Source organism: Bubalus kerabau, chromosome 4 (genome assembly GCF_029407905.1).
Source record: "Bubalus kerabau isolate K-KA32 ecotype Philippines breed swamp buffalo chromosome 4, PCC_UOA_SB_1v2, whole genome shotgun sequence".
NCBI lineage: Eukaryota > Metazoa > Chordata > Mammalia > Artiodactyla > Bovidae > Bubalus > Bubalus kerabau.
Window position 1 is genome coordinate 120,040,800 of NC_073627.1, and position 18,958 is coordinate 120,059,757.

The window sequence follows — 18,958 nt, forward strand, 5'->3', positions numbered from 1 at the left end:
AAAGCAGAATTCTGTATTTCTTTTGTAAGCCAGACTTGGTTCTTCAAAATATCACATCAAATTATTGTAAATTTTCATTTGTGCTTTTCCTCTAGGGTTTTGTAAGTGGCATAACAGGAATTGTTACAAAACCAATCAAAGGTGAGTATAATAATTCTTTTGGGTGATATATATATTTCATGAATTGATTCCATTTTCATTCTTAATCCAGTTGTCAAAAACTCTTGTCTTTTTTCTTTCCAGGAGCTCAGAAAGAAGGAGCAACTGGTTTCTTTAAAGGTGTTGGGAAAGGTTTAGTTGGAGCAGTGACAAGGCCAACTGGAGGCATCATAGACATGGCTAGCAGTACATTTCAGGGAATAAAAAGGTAAATTCTCCTGATGTAAAATGCTTCAACCAAGAGAAATGAGGTAAATCTATTTGCCCCAAGGCACTTAACTATGAACCCAATAATAACTGCAAGTTGCATCTGATCTTCCTAATTGCTTTTGATACTTTTTTGCATTGCATCATTTCAGCTTCAGTTCTGCTTTATTCATCATTCATTCCCAGCAGCCTTGGGAGGAAAGGTTTGGCAAATTCAGCTTTTTATTTACTTTGATTGAAATACTTTACAATAATGTAATTCTATACATGGTGACTGCAGCCATGAAATTAAAAGACGCTTACTCCTTGGAAGGAAAGTTATGACCAACCTAGATAGCATATTCAAAAGCAGAGACATCACAGTGCCAACAAAGGTTTGTCTAGTCAAGGCTATGGTTTTTCCTGTGGTCATGTATGGATGTGAGAGTTGGACTGTGAAGAAGGCTGAGCGCCGAAGAATTGATGCTTTTGAACTGTGGTGTTGGAGAAGACTCTTGAGAGTCCCTTGGACTGCAAGGAGATCCAACCAGTCCATTCTGAAGGAGATCAGCCCTGGGATTTCTTTGGAAAGAATGATGCTAAAGCTGAAACTCCAGTACTTTGGCCACCTCATTCGAAGAGTTGACTCATTGGAAAAGACTCTGATGCTGGGAGGGATTGGGGGCAAGAGGAGAAGGGGACGACAGAGGATGAGATGGCTGGATGGCATCACTGACTTGATGGACGTGAGTCTGAGTGAACTCCGGGAGTTGGTGATGAACAGGGAGGCCTGGCGTGCTGCGATTCATGGGGTCGCAAAGAGTCGGACACGACTGAGCGAGTGATCTGATCTGATCTGAGTCATCAGATAAACTCAAAGTCAATAAAAATAACGAATTTTCCATGGCAATTGGAGAAGAAAAAGAAATAAAAGGAATCCAAATTGGAAAAGAAGTAAGACTGTCACTGTTTGCAGATGACATGATACTGTACATGGAAAATCCTAAAGATCCTATCAGAAAACTGCTGGAGCTCATCAGTGAATTTGGTAATATTGCAGGCTATAAAATTAATACACAGACATCTCTTGCATTCATATACACTAACAACAAAAAATCAGAAAGAGAAATCAAGGAAATAGTCCCATTTACCATTACATCAAAAAGAATAAAATATCTAGGAATAAACCTACCTAAGGAAGCAAAAGACATGTACTTTGAAAACTATAAGACACTGATGAAAGAAATCAAAGACCACACAAAGAGATGGAAAGATATACCAAGTTCTTGGATTGGAAAAATCAATATTGTCAAAATAACTATACTGCTCAAGGCAATCTTCAGATTCAGTGAAATCCCTCTGAACCTAATGGCATTTTTCACAGAATTAAACCAGAAAAATGTTACAATTTGTGTGGAAGCACAGAAGACCATGAATAGCCAAAGCAATCCTAAGCAAGAAAAACAGAACTGGAGGAATTGGGATCCCTGACTTCAGACTATACTAAAAAGCTACAGTAATCAAAACAGAATAGTACTGGAACAAAAACAGAGATACAGATCAAAGGAACAGGATAAAAAGTCCCTAGATAAACCCATGCACCTATGGTCACTCTAGCTCTGATAAAGGAAGCAAGAATATACAATGGAGAAAAGACAGTCTCCTCTATGAGTGGTGCCAGAAAAACTGAACAGCTGCATGTAAAGGAATACAATTAGGACACTTCCTAACATCATACATAAAAATAAACTCAGAATGTGTTAAATACCTAAATGTAAGACCAGATACTATACTATAGGAAAAGGAGTATGTCAAGGCTGTATATTGTCACCCTGCTTATTTAACTTATATGCAGTTTATAAACTTATAAATTTAACTTATTTAACTTAACATCATGAGAAACACTGGGCTGATCGAAGCACAAGCTGGAATCAAGATTGCTGTGAGAAATCTCAATAACCTCAGATATGTAGATGACACCACCCTTATCACAGAAAGTGAAGAAGAACTAAAGAGCCTCTTGATAAAAGTGGAAGAGGAGAGTGGAGAAGTTGGCTTAAAGCTCAACATTCAGAAAACTAAGACCATGGCATCTGGTCCCATCACTTCATGGCAAATAGATGGGGAAACAGTGGCTGACTTTATTTTTGGGGGCTCCAAAATCATTGCAGATGGTGGTTGCAGCCATGAAATTAAAAGACGCTTACTCCTTGGAAGAAAAGTTATGACCAACCTAGACAGCATATTAAAAAGTAGAGACATTACTTTGTCAACAAAGGTCCATCTAGTCAAGGCTGTGGTTTTTCCAGTAGTCATGTATGGATGTGAGAGTTGGACTATAAAGAAAGCTGAGCGCCGAGAATTGATGCTTTTGAACTGTGGTGTTGGAGAAGACTCTTGAGAGTCCCTTGGACTGCAAGGAGATCCAATCAGTCCATCCTAAAGGAAATCAATCCTAAATATTCATTGGAAGGACTGATGTTGAAGCTGAAACTCCAGTACTTTCGCCACCTGATGTGGAGAGCTGACTCATTTGAAAAGACCCTGATGCTGGGAAAGATTTGAAGGCGGAAGGAGAAGGAGATGCAACAGGATGAGATGGTTGGATGGCATCCCCGATTCAATGGACATGAGTTAGAGTAAACTCTGGGAGTTGGTGATGGACAGAGAGGCCTGGTGTGCTACAGTCCATGGGGTCACAAAGAGTCAGACACAACTGAGTGACTGAACTGAACTAAACTGGAGACCAGATACTATAAAACTCTTAGAGGAAAACATAGGCAGAATACTCTGACATAATTTGCAGCAAAATCTTTTTTGATCCACCTCCTAGAGTAATGAAAATTAAAATAAAAACAAAAGTAAACAAATGGGACCTAATTAAACTTAAAAGCTTTTGCACAGCAAAGGAAACCATAAACAAAACAAAAAGACCACCCTGAGAGTGGGCAAAAATATTTGCAAACAAAGCAACTGACAACAGATGGGTGAAGTTCCTCTTTGCTTCTGCCTTAAAGGTGGTATCATCTGCATATCTGAGGTTATTGATATTTCTCCTGGCAATCTTGATTCCAGCTTGTGCTTCATCCAGTCCAGGATTTTTCATGATGTACTCTACTTCTGCTTTATTGAAAATGCCAAGCCTTTGACTGTGTGGATCACAATAAACTGTGGAAAATTCTTAAAGAGATGGGAATACCAGACCACCTGAGCTGTCTCCTGAGAAATCTGTATGCAGGTCAAGAAGCAACACTTAGAACTGGATATGGAACAACAGACTGGTTCCAAATTGGGAAAGGAGTATGTCAAGGCTGTATATTGTCATCCTGCTTATTTGAAGCCTAGCTTGGAGAATTTTGAGCATTGCTTTGCTAGCATGTGAAATGAATGCAGTTGTGCAGTAGTTTGAACATTCTTTGGCATTGCCTCTCTTTGGGATGGAAAAGACCTTGATGCTGGGAGGGACTGGGGGCAGGAAGAGAAGGGGATGACAAAGGATGAAATGGCTGGATGGCATCACCAACTCAATGGACATGAGTGAGTAAGCTCCAGGAGTTGGTGATGGACAGGGAGGCCTGGCATGCTGCCATTCATGGGGTTGCAAAGAGTCAAACACGACTGAGCGACTGAACTGACTGAACTGAACTTCTTTGGGATTGGAATGAAAACTGACAGTGGATTAATATCCAAAATATACAGACAACTCATGCAGATCAATAGCAAAGAAACAACCCAATCAAAAAATGTGTGAAAGACCTAAACAGACATTTCTCAAAAGAAGACATACTGATGGCTAAAAAAAGCACATGGAAAGATGCCCAGTATCACTGATTATTAATGCTAGAGAAATGCAGATCAGAACTACAACCAGTCAGAATGGCCACCATCAATAAAATCTACAGACAATAAATGCTGGAGAGGGTGTGGAGAAAAGCGAACCTTCCTACAAGTTGGTGACAATATAAATTAGTATAACCACTACGGAGAACAATATGGGAGTTCCTTAAAAAACTAAAAATAGAGCTAGTGTATGATACAGCAGTCCCACTCAAGGGCATTTATATCTGGAGAAAACCATAATTCCAAAAGATACATGCCCCCCAAGTGTTCACTGCAGCACTGTTTACAGTAGCCAGGATATGGAAGCAACCTAAATGTCCATCAACAGATGAATGAATAAAGAAGATGTGGTACAGATATACAAGAGAATATTACTAGCCATAAAAAAGAATAAAATAATGCCATTTGCAGTGATATGGATGAAGCTAGAGATTGTCAGAATGAGTGAAGTAAGTCAAAGACAAATATATGATATTGCGTACATGTGGCATCTACAAAAATGGTATGAATGAACTTATCTACAAAGCATAAATAGTTAGAAATGTAGAAAACAAACTGGTTACCAGGGGTAAGGGAACGAGAAAATGAAAGTCGCTCAGTCGTGTCCAACTCTTTGCAACCCTGTGCACTGTATACAGTCCATGGAATTCTCCAGGCCAGAATACTGGAGTGGGTAGCCTATCCCTTTTCCAGGGGATCTTCCCAACCCAGTGATCGAACCCAGGTCTCCTGCATTGCAGGTGGATTCTTCACCAGCTGAACCACCAGGGAAGCCCATGAATACTGGAATGGGTAGCCTATCCCTTTTCCAGAGGATCGTCCCAACCCAGAAATCGAACTGGGGTCTCCTGCTTTACAGGCGGATTCTTTACCATCTGAGATACAAAGGAAGCCAAGGGGTAGGGGAGGGAGGGATAAACTGAAAGATTGGGTTTGACATATACACACTATTATATATAAAATAGATAATAGTAAGGACCTACTATATAGCACAGGGAACTCTACTCAGTACTCTGTAACGGCCTATATGGGGAAAGAATCTAAAAAAGAATGGATATAGGTGTATGTGTAAATGATTCACTTTGCTGTACACCTGAAACTAACACAACTGTGTAAATCATCTGTATTCTAATAGAAATTAATTCTAAATAAAATGTCCTTCTTTGTGTCTAACAGGAATTTTTTAAGTCTAATTGTTTCTGATTTAGTAGAGCCATTTCAGCTATCTTTTGGTTATTATTTACATTGTATATGTTTTTCCATCTTTTTACTTTAAATTTATCTGTGTCTTTGACACTAAAATGAGCCTCTTATGGGCAGCATATAATTGGATCATATTTTTTATCCATTCTGCAAATTTTTGCTTTTACCTGGAGAATTGATCCATATGTATATGTTTATACTATGGATTCATTCAGTTCAGTTCAGTTCAGTTCAGTTCAGTCGCTCAGTCGTGTCCAACTCTTTGCGACCCCATGAATCAATTGCAGCACGCCAGGCCTCCCTGTCCATCACCAACTCCCGGAGTTCACTCAAACTCACGTCCACCAAGTTGGTGATGCCATCCAGCCATCTCATCCTCTGTCATCCCCTTCTCCTTCTGCCCTCAGTCCCTCCCAGCATCAGGGGCTTTTCCAATGAGTCGACTCTTTGCATGAGGTGGCCAAAGTATTGGAGTTTCAGCTTTAGCATCAGTCCTTCCAGTGAACACCCAGGACTGATCTCCTTTAGGATGGACTGGTTGGATCTCCTTGCAGTCCAAGGGACTCTCAAGAGTCTTCTCCAACACCACAGTTCAAAAGCATCAATTCTTTGGCGCTCAGCTTTCTTCACAGTCCAACTCTCACATCCATACATGACTACTGGATACATTACATGCTCTTAATATTTATTGAATGGGTGAATATTTGTTGAATGCATGAATGATCAAATAAGTGAGTCAATCTCATGTAGGTCCATACAGTCAAAAATATTACCAAATTCAGCAATGTGTGTGTTTCAAACAGTATATATCAAGCCTCAGAAAGGAATGTGAAGGTATTTGAACATTAGAAAATCATGTAATGTGACTTAAAACATGAATAGGTTGAAGGAGGTAAACTGTAGAATTACAGCAATGACCCGGGGGGAAATTCTCTATTTAAAATCCATTGCTCATTCAAGATTTCAGTAACAGTGACCAAAAACAAACTGTTAGCGAACTAAAAGTAGAAATTAACTTACTTGGCTTCACAAGAAGTGCCTTAAAAAAAAAAGTTGCTGATATCTATACTTCATGAAGAACTCTTAGAAGCTTTCTTTTTAAAGGTTAGGAACAAGAGAAGGGTGCTTGAATGCCATCTTTAGCATTGTGTTGGAGAAGCTAATAATGCAATATAGTAGTGCAATATAGTAGGAAATAGGAAAAGCAAAAGAAATTAAAAGTCGTAAATCGGAAGAGAAAAAGCAGTACTCATATGCTGATTCTCTGATTCTTGTCTACAAAGAAAATCCAAGAGAATCTATAAAAAAACTTCTTTACAGTTCTACATTTTTCTAGGAAACTTACACTATTTGTTTCAGAAGACAGGTTTTAAAACGGAGAAGTGAGGTAATAGTCTCATTTTGTCCAAAAGATCTTTTTTAGTATTAATAGTTACATTTTAAAGTATACTAGGAGTTTTTGAATAATTTTTAAAGTCAAGTTACACATTTTCCTCTAGAGCTACAGAGACCTCTGATGAAGTGGAGAGTCTGCGACCCCCTAGATTCTTTAATGAAGATGGAGTTATCAGACCTTACAGGTTGAGGGATGGTACTGGAAATCAAATGTTACAGGTGGGTGAAGAAATAACTTATTAATTAAAATTATTTCATCAGTGGTTTTTTTCAGGTAGCTATATATTGCTTTAAATATGTATTAGGATATTTGGGCTTTTATACTTCTGCTTAATTTAATTTAAAGTTTCTTACATTTACTTAGGTTTTAAATGTGCTATAAGATTTTTTTTTTCTTTTTTACAGGCATCAAAAAGTTTGATATGAAAACAGTTAATGCATGACTTTGCAAGTGAAAGCCAACAATAGATTTTAGTCTTAAAATTTACAAACTACATAACTGCTGTTTCAGTATTTTGAATGCAAAGAAAAGCTTTTATATTGGTAACATTTTGTATAGAATTTTTAGCAGATCTGATCTTTTTATAGGATATTCTTAGTTCTATACTGGATTTGCTAGATTTGTTGAAAGCCATTGTGCGTTATGTTCCTTCATAGTTGATGGTGCTTATTTACCCAGTTAGACCATTTCTGTTTAGGGTACTTCCTTCAAACCACTAATATCCCAGATATAATCCTCCTGTCCAGTTAGACAATATAAGGAAAAAAATCATGACTACTGCTATTGTGAATTCTTGGGTTCTCTTTTTCTTTTGAAGTTGTTTAAATGGCCATGACTCTTCTTCCGGCTCTGTGTTTTTTTATGGTCTATTTAAAAACCCTGTGAAATTAATAAGCAAGTCACATGAAAACCAGCATCTTTTAGTAAGGAAATTTAGCTTTTGGAGCAATAGTAAGTTTGAAGGTAGAGTATTTTATCTGTTTATATAGCTTTTACTTTGTAAATTGGACCTTTTAAAATCTGGATTATGCTGTAGATAACATTCACAAGAGGATATACCAATTTAGTCATTTCTGTGGTTTAGATATGGAATCCTAAATTAAATGATTTATTTTAAAACAAGGAGTCATTCTGTTGTACTTGAAAATATTCATAGTAATAATACATTGTGGGGAGATACAGTCTTTCCTCTATAGCCTTGATATTTTAAATATTATTATGTTTAAAGTGATAAGGGTGAAGATTTCAAATTTTAATATTTTACCCACTACATGCCCAGTATATAATTTTGCATTAAATGTGCTTCCATAAACTATAAGCATTAGGTTAATATATGACATTTAGTTATGTGGTTTTACATTGTGTTTACATTGTGTTAAAATGCTTTTAAAGCATCAAAATAATTGCATGTTGGGATAAAACTGGCAATCTACTGAAAGAGCGTGTTCTAAATAGCATGTTGACAGACTCTATAAGGACAGTATATCATTCCTTGGAAATGTTGTAGAAATCCCCCATAGTTAGACAATTGAAACATACATACCTACTCAGTACCTGCCTTCCCTTATTAGAACATAATTAACATATTATTAATTCATTTTATTATACTGAATAGTTAATATTCAGTGAAGAGAATTTAGAGTGGTGAAGAGAGTTTAGACATACATCCTCATTACTAGAGAACAGATGACAAGGAAGCCATGAGATACCAAAAGTTTCTCATGGTTGATTTCTTGATTTCAGTAATAAGTAAGTTTGTCCTACACTTTTTTCCATTGATTGTTTTTGAAAGCTTTAAAGTTTGGGATTTAAGGCCATGACTATTGACTGTATTTTTAAACATGCCTATTATTCTCAGAGGGGCAGTCTTAGTATTAATTGCTGAAAGAGCTGTTTAAATGACTAAAAATTCACAATCCTTGTCAGCCATTACTTATTTTTCAGCAAGTGCAATAAGCACTGTATTAGTCTGAATACCTATAGGAATTCACCAGATGTCTTAGGATGTTGTGTTTGGCATTATTCCCTCACAGGTGTAAGAAGTGGGTTGTTGCTTTAGTGGTAACAGTAATTTTTTGAATTAAAACTTTACTATTAGCAAACACTAAAATATATAAATACCAGTACTGTTGCAAAGAAGTAGGCAACACATAATCAGTATTTCAAATCTCATCTACCTCAATTTAACCTAAGTGATTTAATAACAATGCCCTTAGAAAATATTTAGTACTTTCAGATGTTTGTCCTTTTATTTTCTAACTTTCTAAAAAGGGTGCTCTGTGTTTACTAAATTATATGTGCCTATGTTTGATAACTAAATATGAGATATACTCTGTATATCTTTCTGTCTAGAAAGTGAAACATTATTATAATACTTCCTAGTAGTCTATTAAAGTTGCCTACTAGAGAAAGAAAATATTTCTAACACAGTCATGGAATAATTTACTGATATCATCAAGTTATTTTATACATTAAATGTGCCAACCAGTGGAGTTTAGTTAAATCTATTAGATTATGAAATATAATATCCATAATTACTACCCCACTTAGAGCTGAAGTCCTCTTCAAAATTATTGACTTCTTGAACATTTCATAATTGTACATGTTTTCCAAGCAGTTTGCCCTACTTAACTAACCTTTGTGCTTCTTTTTTTCTTTACCATGCTTACAGAAAATTCAGGTCTACAGGGAGTGGATTGTGACTCACAGTAGAAGTAGTGATGATAATGATGACGATGATTAGATTCTGAAATGTTAAAATCTATATGTTCTTTGACATTTTATTTGGGATGTTTCATTTAACATGTTTTGTGTGATTACTACCATAATACCTGTATGTCCATTTTTAGAGAGATAAAAGTATTTTTTCCTTTTAAAATGTTTTTCTGTTTTCAAAAACAAAAATTACTGCATTAAGCACAAAAAAATGTATTTTACAGCCAAAGTAGGGCATGCCATATATTACAGCATTTGCTTGTATGTATTTTATAGCTTTGCAATAACAGTTTGTCTTTAAGATTTAAAGTTAGACAATTTTTTTAAAATATTCATTAGTTTCATTTTAAATTATCTGCTTATTTGTTAGCAAAATGCTGTTTTTAATGTTCTCTGTAGATTTTCTGGGCTGTATTATAATGTCATTGAGTTTTGCAAAAAAGAAAAAGAATAGTAGCCAGTCAATAATTTATACTTATTCAGCATTTCAGAAGTATTTTGTCAAATTTCTTTTAATAATAATAAACTTCTGTAACTTGAAGCAATACAAATTTGTTGTTCTATTCCGGAATCTAATAGGTTTAACTACTATTATAAGAAACATTCATGATTTGTTTTAAAGGTTATACAGTGAAATAATTTATAGTCTGAGAGTGAAAAATATGTTGTTTGGTTCTCCTTATAATTTCATTTTATTATGTATAGGTTTTGTGAAACAGTGAAAAAAGTTGGTTTTACAGTCATTATATTTTAACTTACATATCCATGTGCTATATTCTTATTATAAAATGTTATGAATTAACTCAGGACATTCGAAGAATTTTTATAGTAAGCATAGATATATGTTTTTCTTTTGGGTAATATTGGAAAAATGTCATAATCTATGTTTCTGAAAGATCTATAAGGAAATCTCTTTTATGTTTTTGTGCCGAAGGCTTTTCTTTTTAACATCAACCTAGACAAAAATTTCTGTTCTATCTTTCTGTTATACCAGATGTACTTAAAAAGCACATCGTTCTAATGTATATCTGTCATTGTATATCTGTCTAGAAAGTAGCACATTATTATAATGCTTCCTAGTTTTTAATATTCATTAAATAACTGAGTATTTAATGTACATCAGTTAATGACTGTTAATAGTATGATGTATAATCGCTTATGACTGCTCTGCATTTGGATCAACAGAGGAACATTTACTTTATGTTAAGCATTTTGCTTACAATAAACATATCAGATTGTAGTAGATAATTGCCATAATTGTTCAGCTTTTGGTTTATTCAGCCAATAATTAATTGAGTCTCTTCTGGTTCTTAGGTTTATCAAGATTTTATCTCTATAAATTATTATTCCCTATTCTTAGGAAATGGCTATTTCAAATTTTTAATACTGAGGCTACCAAAAAAAGAAGCTAAAAATTTAGCTCTTGAAATTCTACCTGCCTAGCATTGACTCAAATTAAGTGGAAGTCAAGGTTATGTCTACTAGGGCTAAGAAATATATGACTGTCAAAGAATTTACTTACTGTTTTCCTCAAAATATTATATTCTTATCTTTTAAAATAAGTAAATAAATTAAAACGCTGACCATTAAAGTAGTCACTACTGGAATCAGAGACAATTTGTATTTGTCAGTATCCACTGCTTTCTTACCCTTGGTCAAAATCAAAGCCTGCTGCTTCTCCTGGAAGCTGAAACAGAGTCTGTTGTTATGTATGGTGTGTGCCTGAGGAAGGAAGGGTCTGCTAATTTCTTTGTTGATTTCTTAGATCGCAGCTTTGCTAAGCATGAGGCTAAGGGGAAAATGCTAAACTGCCTATTTGCAAGACATTTACAACTGAGTTTCCTTTGATTGGTCTGTGACACTTAATTCTGTGTTACAGATTTCATAAAGGTCCATAAGAATTTATCTGGAAAAAGTTCTGGATATTTCAGCAGTGCCTTACCATATTAACGAAAACTGGAGGTAGAATTACATTTATTTAAGATTTCCTGAATAGTAAAGAGATTTAAAATAATATTTTAAACTAACTTGTACATTTTGTTCATGTGGCCTTAGGGATTCACCCTTAAGGTTTTAGCCCTTGGAAGTGACATATATTCTTTTAACAGTATAATTGCCCTTGTTCTGTTTCTGTTTTCTTGTCCCAGTGAAATAATCTTTTCAAACTTCTCTGCTGACAGGTATTAATTAATTTTCTAGTTTTAAAAATATATTTATTGTTACTTTTATTTGAGAAAAACTCAAGACTGAGGATTGCTGTATGGTTTCTTGATGGAGATATAGGACTTTGACAAAAATATCTTCTTATTCCTCATCACATATATAGAAAATGAGTTCAATTTTGGGATTTTAAATAAAATGAACAGTTATTTTGTTGATTAGTGGCTTTATAATTAATTAGAACTTTAAAACTGAGAGTTTCCATCTAATAAAGTCTAGTTAGAAAGCTGAGTTTGAAAGATTGACTATGTAATACCATACCTTTCCATATCCTTTAACTTTATTTATATTTTAAATTTCTGTGCAGTCATTGCTTATGTATAGAACAGGAGATGGAGGGTTCTTCTGTCTTCTTCCTGAAGGGAATAATCATTCATTTTCTATTTCCTTTGTGTCTACTTGACATTTGAATAGCATAGTGAAAATTGACAGGAAGAAAAAGTTATGAAAATCCTGAATTTGTGAATACCTATTACCATGGATAAATAATCTGATTATAAGAACCTGTAAATGAAATTATTTAGTGTTCACATTGGTATAGATATAACAATTGAAGTCCAGAATAATATTACTGACTTTGAATATTCCTTATTAAAAAGGAAGTTGAAATTTTTGGTTTGCTCCTGTTTTTAAAATGATCAGAATTGTATAAATTTTACCTTCTGAAATTGTTCAAAATACATATATCATTGAGCAGTGTTGAGTGTTGACTTTAAGGTCACATTATGAAAATTTACAGATGGAGCCATGTTAGATCTGTGACTAGGACATCAAAGTTCAACATGAAATATGAGCTGCGGTATTTTATGTCCAAAGTCATGTACACTGTCAGATGATGACTGCTGTAATAGCTGCTGTAGTAGTTTGTCTGATTTAAATCCTATGGTGAAATTTTGTGCTACACTCTCCTGCAGTGATGGGAGGAGGACCAGAAACGACCATCCCAACTGTTGTTGATTACTTTTCTACTGTACCTTCAAGCCTCAGCTTTTTGTTTTACAGGTCTCCTTGCATATTAATAGTTTATTATAAAAGTCCAAAATATTAAAGATCCTGTAGGGTCTAAACAAGATACACAGATTGTTCATTTAGGTCAAATAATAATTATGATGGATATATAAAAAGAATCTTAGTTTTATTTATTATTCTATCCCTACACCTTTGAAATAAATGGAGATCAATTAAAATGTATAGGTCATTAATTTAATCTTTAATTTCAGTGGATGAATATTCAGATTTATGAAGTGCAGTGAGTACAAAGCATACTATACGAAACATTATAGAAAGTCCTGAATTAAAGAAGAATGAAATACATTATTTCAAGTAACAGAGACCATGATGGGGGAGCTAATTAGAATAATTTATAATGGTCATATGTAGGCATTTATGACTTGGTCTGTCTTAATGTGATAAACCATTTTTATGTCTATATTTATCTCTCAATCAGTACAATAAATTTAACAGTTTATTTCATATCAACCAATATATAGGAATAGTGTACCTCCAAGTATCAGCTTTAAAAGTTTAATAGTTTTGTAAACTGGTATTTTTTTTTTTTTTTTTTTTAGACTTTACATAACTGTATTAGTTTTGCCAAATATCAAAATGAATCCGCCACAGGTATACATGTGTTCCCCATCCCGAACCCCCCCTCCCTCCTCCCTCCCCATTCCATCCCTCTGGGTCCTCCCAGTGCACCAGCCCCAAGCATCCAGTATCATGCATCGAACCTGGACTGGCAACTCGTTTCATACCTGATATTTTACATGTTTCAATGCCATTCTCCCAAATCTTCCCACCCTCTCCCTCTCTCACAGAGTCCATAAGACTATTCTATACATCAGTGTCTCTTTTGCTGTCTCGTACACAGGGTTATTGTTCTAAATTCCATATATATGTGTTAGTATACTGTATTGGTGTTTTTCTTTCTGGCTTACTTCACTCTGTATAAAAGGCTCCAGTAAAACTGGTTTTTAATGTACCCCTCTTCATTGCATATACATACTCTATACAGTGAAATGGTAACAGATATCTACTAAGTATGCATTATGCTATTTCTCTGAATCTTAGAGATCCTTAATTATTTGAACATTTATAATATAGTCATTTTGTTTTTTATCAGCAGATAATCAGGATAGTATATATAATTCTTAATTGGGAATGCTGTGGTTTTCTACTGTAAGTTATCATTTATTAATAACTTGTTACATATATTATGTCTACAAAGATTTTTCTTATGTATTCAGTAGAACTTGGAGTTTCTTTGAATTAAAAGAATTTATAGAGACTCACACTGCCTGGAAAAAGGTAATTCCCTTTTGTGAATCACTTGATTTACATTGGTTCTCAATCTACAATTTCAGTATTTTATAGAAGATATGAAATTTTTCAAAAACTAGATTATTTTCTTCATTGTTAAAGTAATATATGCTTAGTAAAGAAAAATAGGAATAGAAAAGAAAAAATTACCCTATCTCCCCACTATTTATTATAGTGTAGTTCACTTTTAAATTTTATTTATTAATTATTATTCAAATATATAAATTTCTGTTACATATTTTTACTTTATTGTAAATTTTTATAAATTGAATCACTTTTTTAAGAATTAATTTTAATTTCTAAAGATGAAAAAAATGATTCATTCCATCCCCAATGTAGGAAACCTGGTCTTTATTTCTACAATACGTTATAGCCAGCAGAACTTTTCTATATTTTTATAGCTGATGTAGAAGATTTTTCTTTTTGTTTGTTGATAATCTCATAGATTATTTTATTTTATTTTTTGTTTTTTTTTGAAGCTTTTTCTTTTTGATTGAAAATATTTTTACCTTTTGACTCTGCCTTTTAAAAAAAATTTATCCCTTAAATAAATCTTCTTCTCTGAAAATTCAATTATATGTTTACATGTATGTATGATCCTTATGATTTTCATTGTGTATGAATATTGACAGCTGTGTTGTCCCATGGAGTTACTAATTTTCAACCATTTCAGACATTTAAAATTTTTTTCTATGTTGTCTTTGAATCTCTTTTATCTCCTACAAAGATATCATAGTTGCCATTATATAAGTTGTTATAGAAGGGAGGCTGTTTTTGTTTGTTGTATATTTCTTTTCTTTCAGAAATTACAGATGTTTATAAGTAGCTACAAACACTGCCTTAATAGCAATTGGAAGATAACTGCCTTCAGCTGATGTGGTCTTTCCCTTTACTTCGGGAGGAGAATTACAACTGATCTGGAAAAAAGGGCTTATCATAGGCAGTCAGATCACCAGAGTAGTGCTGAACACTCTTCCTGACTTCATCTGAAATTTTGAGTAAGTGGACAAGAACTAGGAGATAAAGGACCATTGGATCTTACTCTTCATTTTTAACTCTTCCTCTCCAGAATCTTACTTCTGAATGGGATGAGAAAACTGAAGAGAGCCAAATTCTGTTCTCAAGGCAAATTAAAGTTAGCATCTCAGATAAGGCAGATCCCCTGAAAAGATGATGACCTGTCCATTTGGATACAGTCCTCATACTTCATTTGTTAGTTGATCAGAACTCTCTTGGAGAGTCTTTTGACACATCATTTTTGAAAGCTTATTCTTTTGAACATTTAGTAGTGAACTCCACGAACTTACTTTGGGCTAGTGGAGTAACTCACCCCACTTAGAACATTCCAGAATTACATGAAAATATTGTGTGAATAGGACTTTGAAATTACATCTTTTTCTGGAGGTAATGGTTTCACTGAGGGGAGGTTCCAGTTTCCTCATTCCAATGTACAATGAATTTTTAGATTATTTTTTAATCCAATAATTGAAATGAGGCTAATTTGATTACTAAATCATTTTCAAAAGTTTGTCGTCATTTCATCCCATAAATTAAAAAAAAAAAAACTCATCAGTAGCAATTTGTATTTGTGTGGGCTTCACAGTTTGCAAAGCTATTTAACATACATGATCATTCAGTCTTCACAAATTAGGAAAACAGCTCAGCTTGCTGAAGTGACATGTGCTAAATCACTCATCCCATAAATTTATAAATATATTAAGGAAGGATAAATAGTATTAAAATAGGAAATGTAGCACATTTAACTTTAAAAAAAATAGAAGTGTTATGCTTAAATAGCTTCAACTTGAGTCTTGTTTTTGCTTACCAAGGATATGCAAATAGAGTTAAATTTCTACATTAAGTCCTAGTTGACAAGGTTGCTGCTGCTGCTAAGTCGCTTCAGTCGTGTCCGACTCTGTGCGAACCAAGAAACGGCAGCCTACCAGGCTCCCCCGTCCCTGGGATTCTCCAGGCAAGAACACTGGAGTGGGTTGCCATTTTATTCTCCAGTGCATGAAAGTGAAAAGTGAAAGTGAAGTCGCTCAGTCGTGTCCGACTCTTAGCGACCCCATGGACTGCAGCCCACCAGGCTCCTCCGTCCATGGGATTTTCCAGGCAAGAGTACTGGAGTGAGCTGAAAAGGTGGTTACTCTTTATTTAGCTAAAGGTGCTAAATTGTAACCTCAGACTCAACCCATGATTTCTCTACTGATTATAAGAGTTCTACCTTGTAATGTCACCTGGTTACTTTCAACAGCATATAATTCTCATCATAATTGAGCTTAGTAAAAGTTCATCCATATTTGTTTTTAGTGTGTGCTCTTAACAGTAATATTGTTAAAAGACTTTAGCATAAATTATGAAAAGTCTTTTTTATTAGCCAAATATCCTATGAAAGAAAAGGTGTTCTCCTGCCAAATGAAATAATTCGTCTTCATCGAAAATTAGATTGGAGGCTGATTTCATTCATCTAAAGACAAAATTTAATGTCATCCATGAAAGGAAGCACCACACGTGGTTTTTTGTCAGTTGAGTCTTTAGTTGTAAATTCAAATGAAATTGATATCCTAGTTACTTCTGAGGATGATTCTGATGAACTGTAACCCAGTGAAAATTTACCACTGGAAAAAATCCTACAGGAAACAATGTGGAAAATACGTATTTAGACATTTTGTGCACTTTGAATCTGAGTTAGTTGTTTCTTAGTCTTGCTGCTGCAGCTAAGTCACTTCAGTCGTGTCCGACTCTGTGCGACCCCATGGACTGCAGCCTACCGGGCTTCTCCATCCATGGGATTCTTCAGGCAAGAACACGGGAGTGGGTTGCCATTTCCTTCTCCAATGCATGAAAGTGGAAAGTGAAAGTGAAGTCACTCAGTCATGTCTGACTCTTAGCGACCCCATGGACTGCAGCCTACCAGGCTCCTCCATCCATGGAATTTTCCGGGCAACAGTACTGGAGTGGGGTGCCATTCTTAGTCTTATTATCTTCCAAATAGATAATTATCCCTGGGTATTATTTGAAATTGAAGCATTATAAGAGGCATGACACAGCTTGTGCACTATCTGAGTCCATATTTCAATGAGCTGTTAAAATGGGATCCCACTGCATCTACTGGAATACATGCAGTTCTTCTATGTGAACACATTTTCGTAGTAAAAATACTTGGAGGTGCAGTACTACAATATGGCTCAGTGCCCGGATTCTGGAACCATGTAAACCTGAGTTCAATACCGGTCTTTTGTTTTTACTAGCTTTATAGTCTTTTATTCTAGTCTGATCTTATATTCTAGACTATAAAATGGAGATCATTGTACTAACAGTACCTGGGTACATAATACCTTGATGGTATTGCTAGGATTAAAAGTTAGGTCATGTATATGATTATTAGTACAGTCTCTAATAGGAACTCATTGTTATATTTTCATTATTCCAGATGAATAATAATTTTATGCTAGTTCTTGGTCATTTTTCCTCATTTGTCTACTCTTGGCCAAAATTATCACTAAATTTTGCCCTTTTTTTCTTTTAAGGTTAATAGAATAGTTAGAATGTTGTGACAGTTTCCACACATTAATTGTATGGAAACAATAAAACCTCAGTAATTTGGACTGATCTGATTATTTTAATATTTTGAAAGAAATGTTACCGTTTTCAAGTTTATATAGTGTCATGAATCAATAAATGTTGTTCAGTAGAGGTTCTGCTGGAAATGCATTAGAATAACTTTTGTAACTATCCACTTAAACAAGCCACTTTGGCTATACTTCTAGATTGCATTAGGTCTGTTGATTAATAGTCTTCTGTTCTCAGTGCACATAATCATGAGCTATTTCTGTCCTTTCTCCAGACTGTTTTAGTTGAACCAGTAGGTAACAATTCACATTTCTTAAGATAATACTTTTCTTCTGTTTGATTTTATGTCAAGTGTTATGCTCAGCTGTGTAAGGTGTTAGCATGGTTTATACTTTGGCTGACAGTCAAAATACCTTGTTTGCATGGGAGGAGACAAAGATATGGGGAGAGAGGGGTGGATTAAACAAAGCCTAAGCCTCTTGAGAAATTTGTATGCAGGTCAGGAAGCAACAGTTAGAACCGGACATGGAACAACAGACTGGTTCCAAATAGGAAAAGGAGTACGTCAAGGCTGTATATTGTCACCCTGCTTATTTAACTTATATGCAGAGGACATCATGAGAAATGCTGGGCTGGAAGAAGCACAAGCTGGAATCAAGATTGCCGGGAGAAATATCAGTAACCTCAGATATGCAGATGACACCACCCTTATGGCAGAAAGTGAAGAGGAACTAAAAAGCCTCTTGATGAAGGTGAAAGAGAAGAGGGAAAAAGTTGGCTTAAAGCTCAACATTCAGAAAACGAAGATCATGGCATCTGGTCCCATTACTTCATGGCAAATAGATGGGGAAACAGTGGAAACAGTGCCAGACTTTATTTTTGGGGGCTCCAAAATCACTGCAGATGGTGACTGCAGCCATGAAATTAAAAGACGCTTACTCCTTGGAAGGAAAGTTATGACCAACCTAGATAGCTTATTGAAAAGCAGAGACATTACTTTGCCAACAAAGGTCCATCTAGTCAAGGCTATGGTTTTTCCAGTGGTCATGTATGGATGTGATAGTTGAACTGTGAAGAAAGCTGAGTGCCGAAGAAATGATGCTTTTGAACTGTGGTGTTGGAGAAGACTCTTGAGAGTCCCTTGGACTGTAAGGAGATCCAACCAGTCCATTCTGAAAGAGATCAGCCCTGGGATTTCTTTGGAAGGAATGATGCTAAAGCTGAAACTCCAGTACTTTGGCCGCCTTATGCGAAGAGCTGACTCATTGGAAAAGACTCTGATGCTGGGAGGGATTGGGGGCAAGAGGAGAAGGGGACGACAGAGGATGAGATGGCTGGATGGCA

General features: G+C 35.1%; 1 protein-coding gene across 4 annotated transcripts in view; it reads left to right on the plus strand.

Annotated features, from left to right (window-relative positions):
- VPS13A (vacuolar protein sorting 13 homolog A) overlaps nucleotides 1–18,958 on the plus strand; it is a 266,066-nt gene that overhangs the window by 228,760 nt on the left and 18,348 nt on the right. For 2 of the 4 annotated variants that reach the window (XM_055578364.1, XM_055578365.1), the window contains 3 exons: nucleotides 96–141; nucleotides 244–367; nucleotides 6,888–7,002. In XM_055578364.1, the coding sequence (XP_055434339.1) occupies nucleotides 96–141; nucleotides 244–367; nucleotides 6,888–7,002 (285 nt within the window). The other 2 variants (XM_055578366.1, XM_055578367.1) reach the window with 2 other exon arrangements.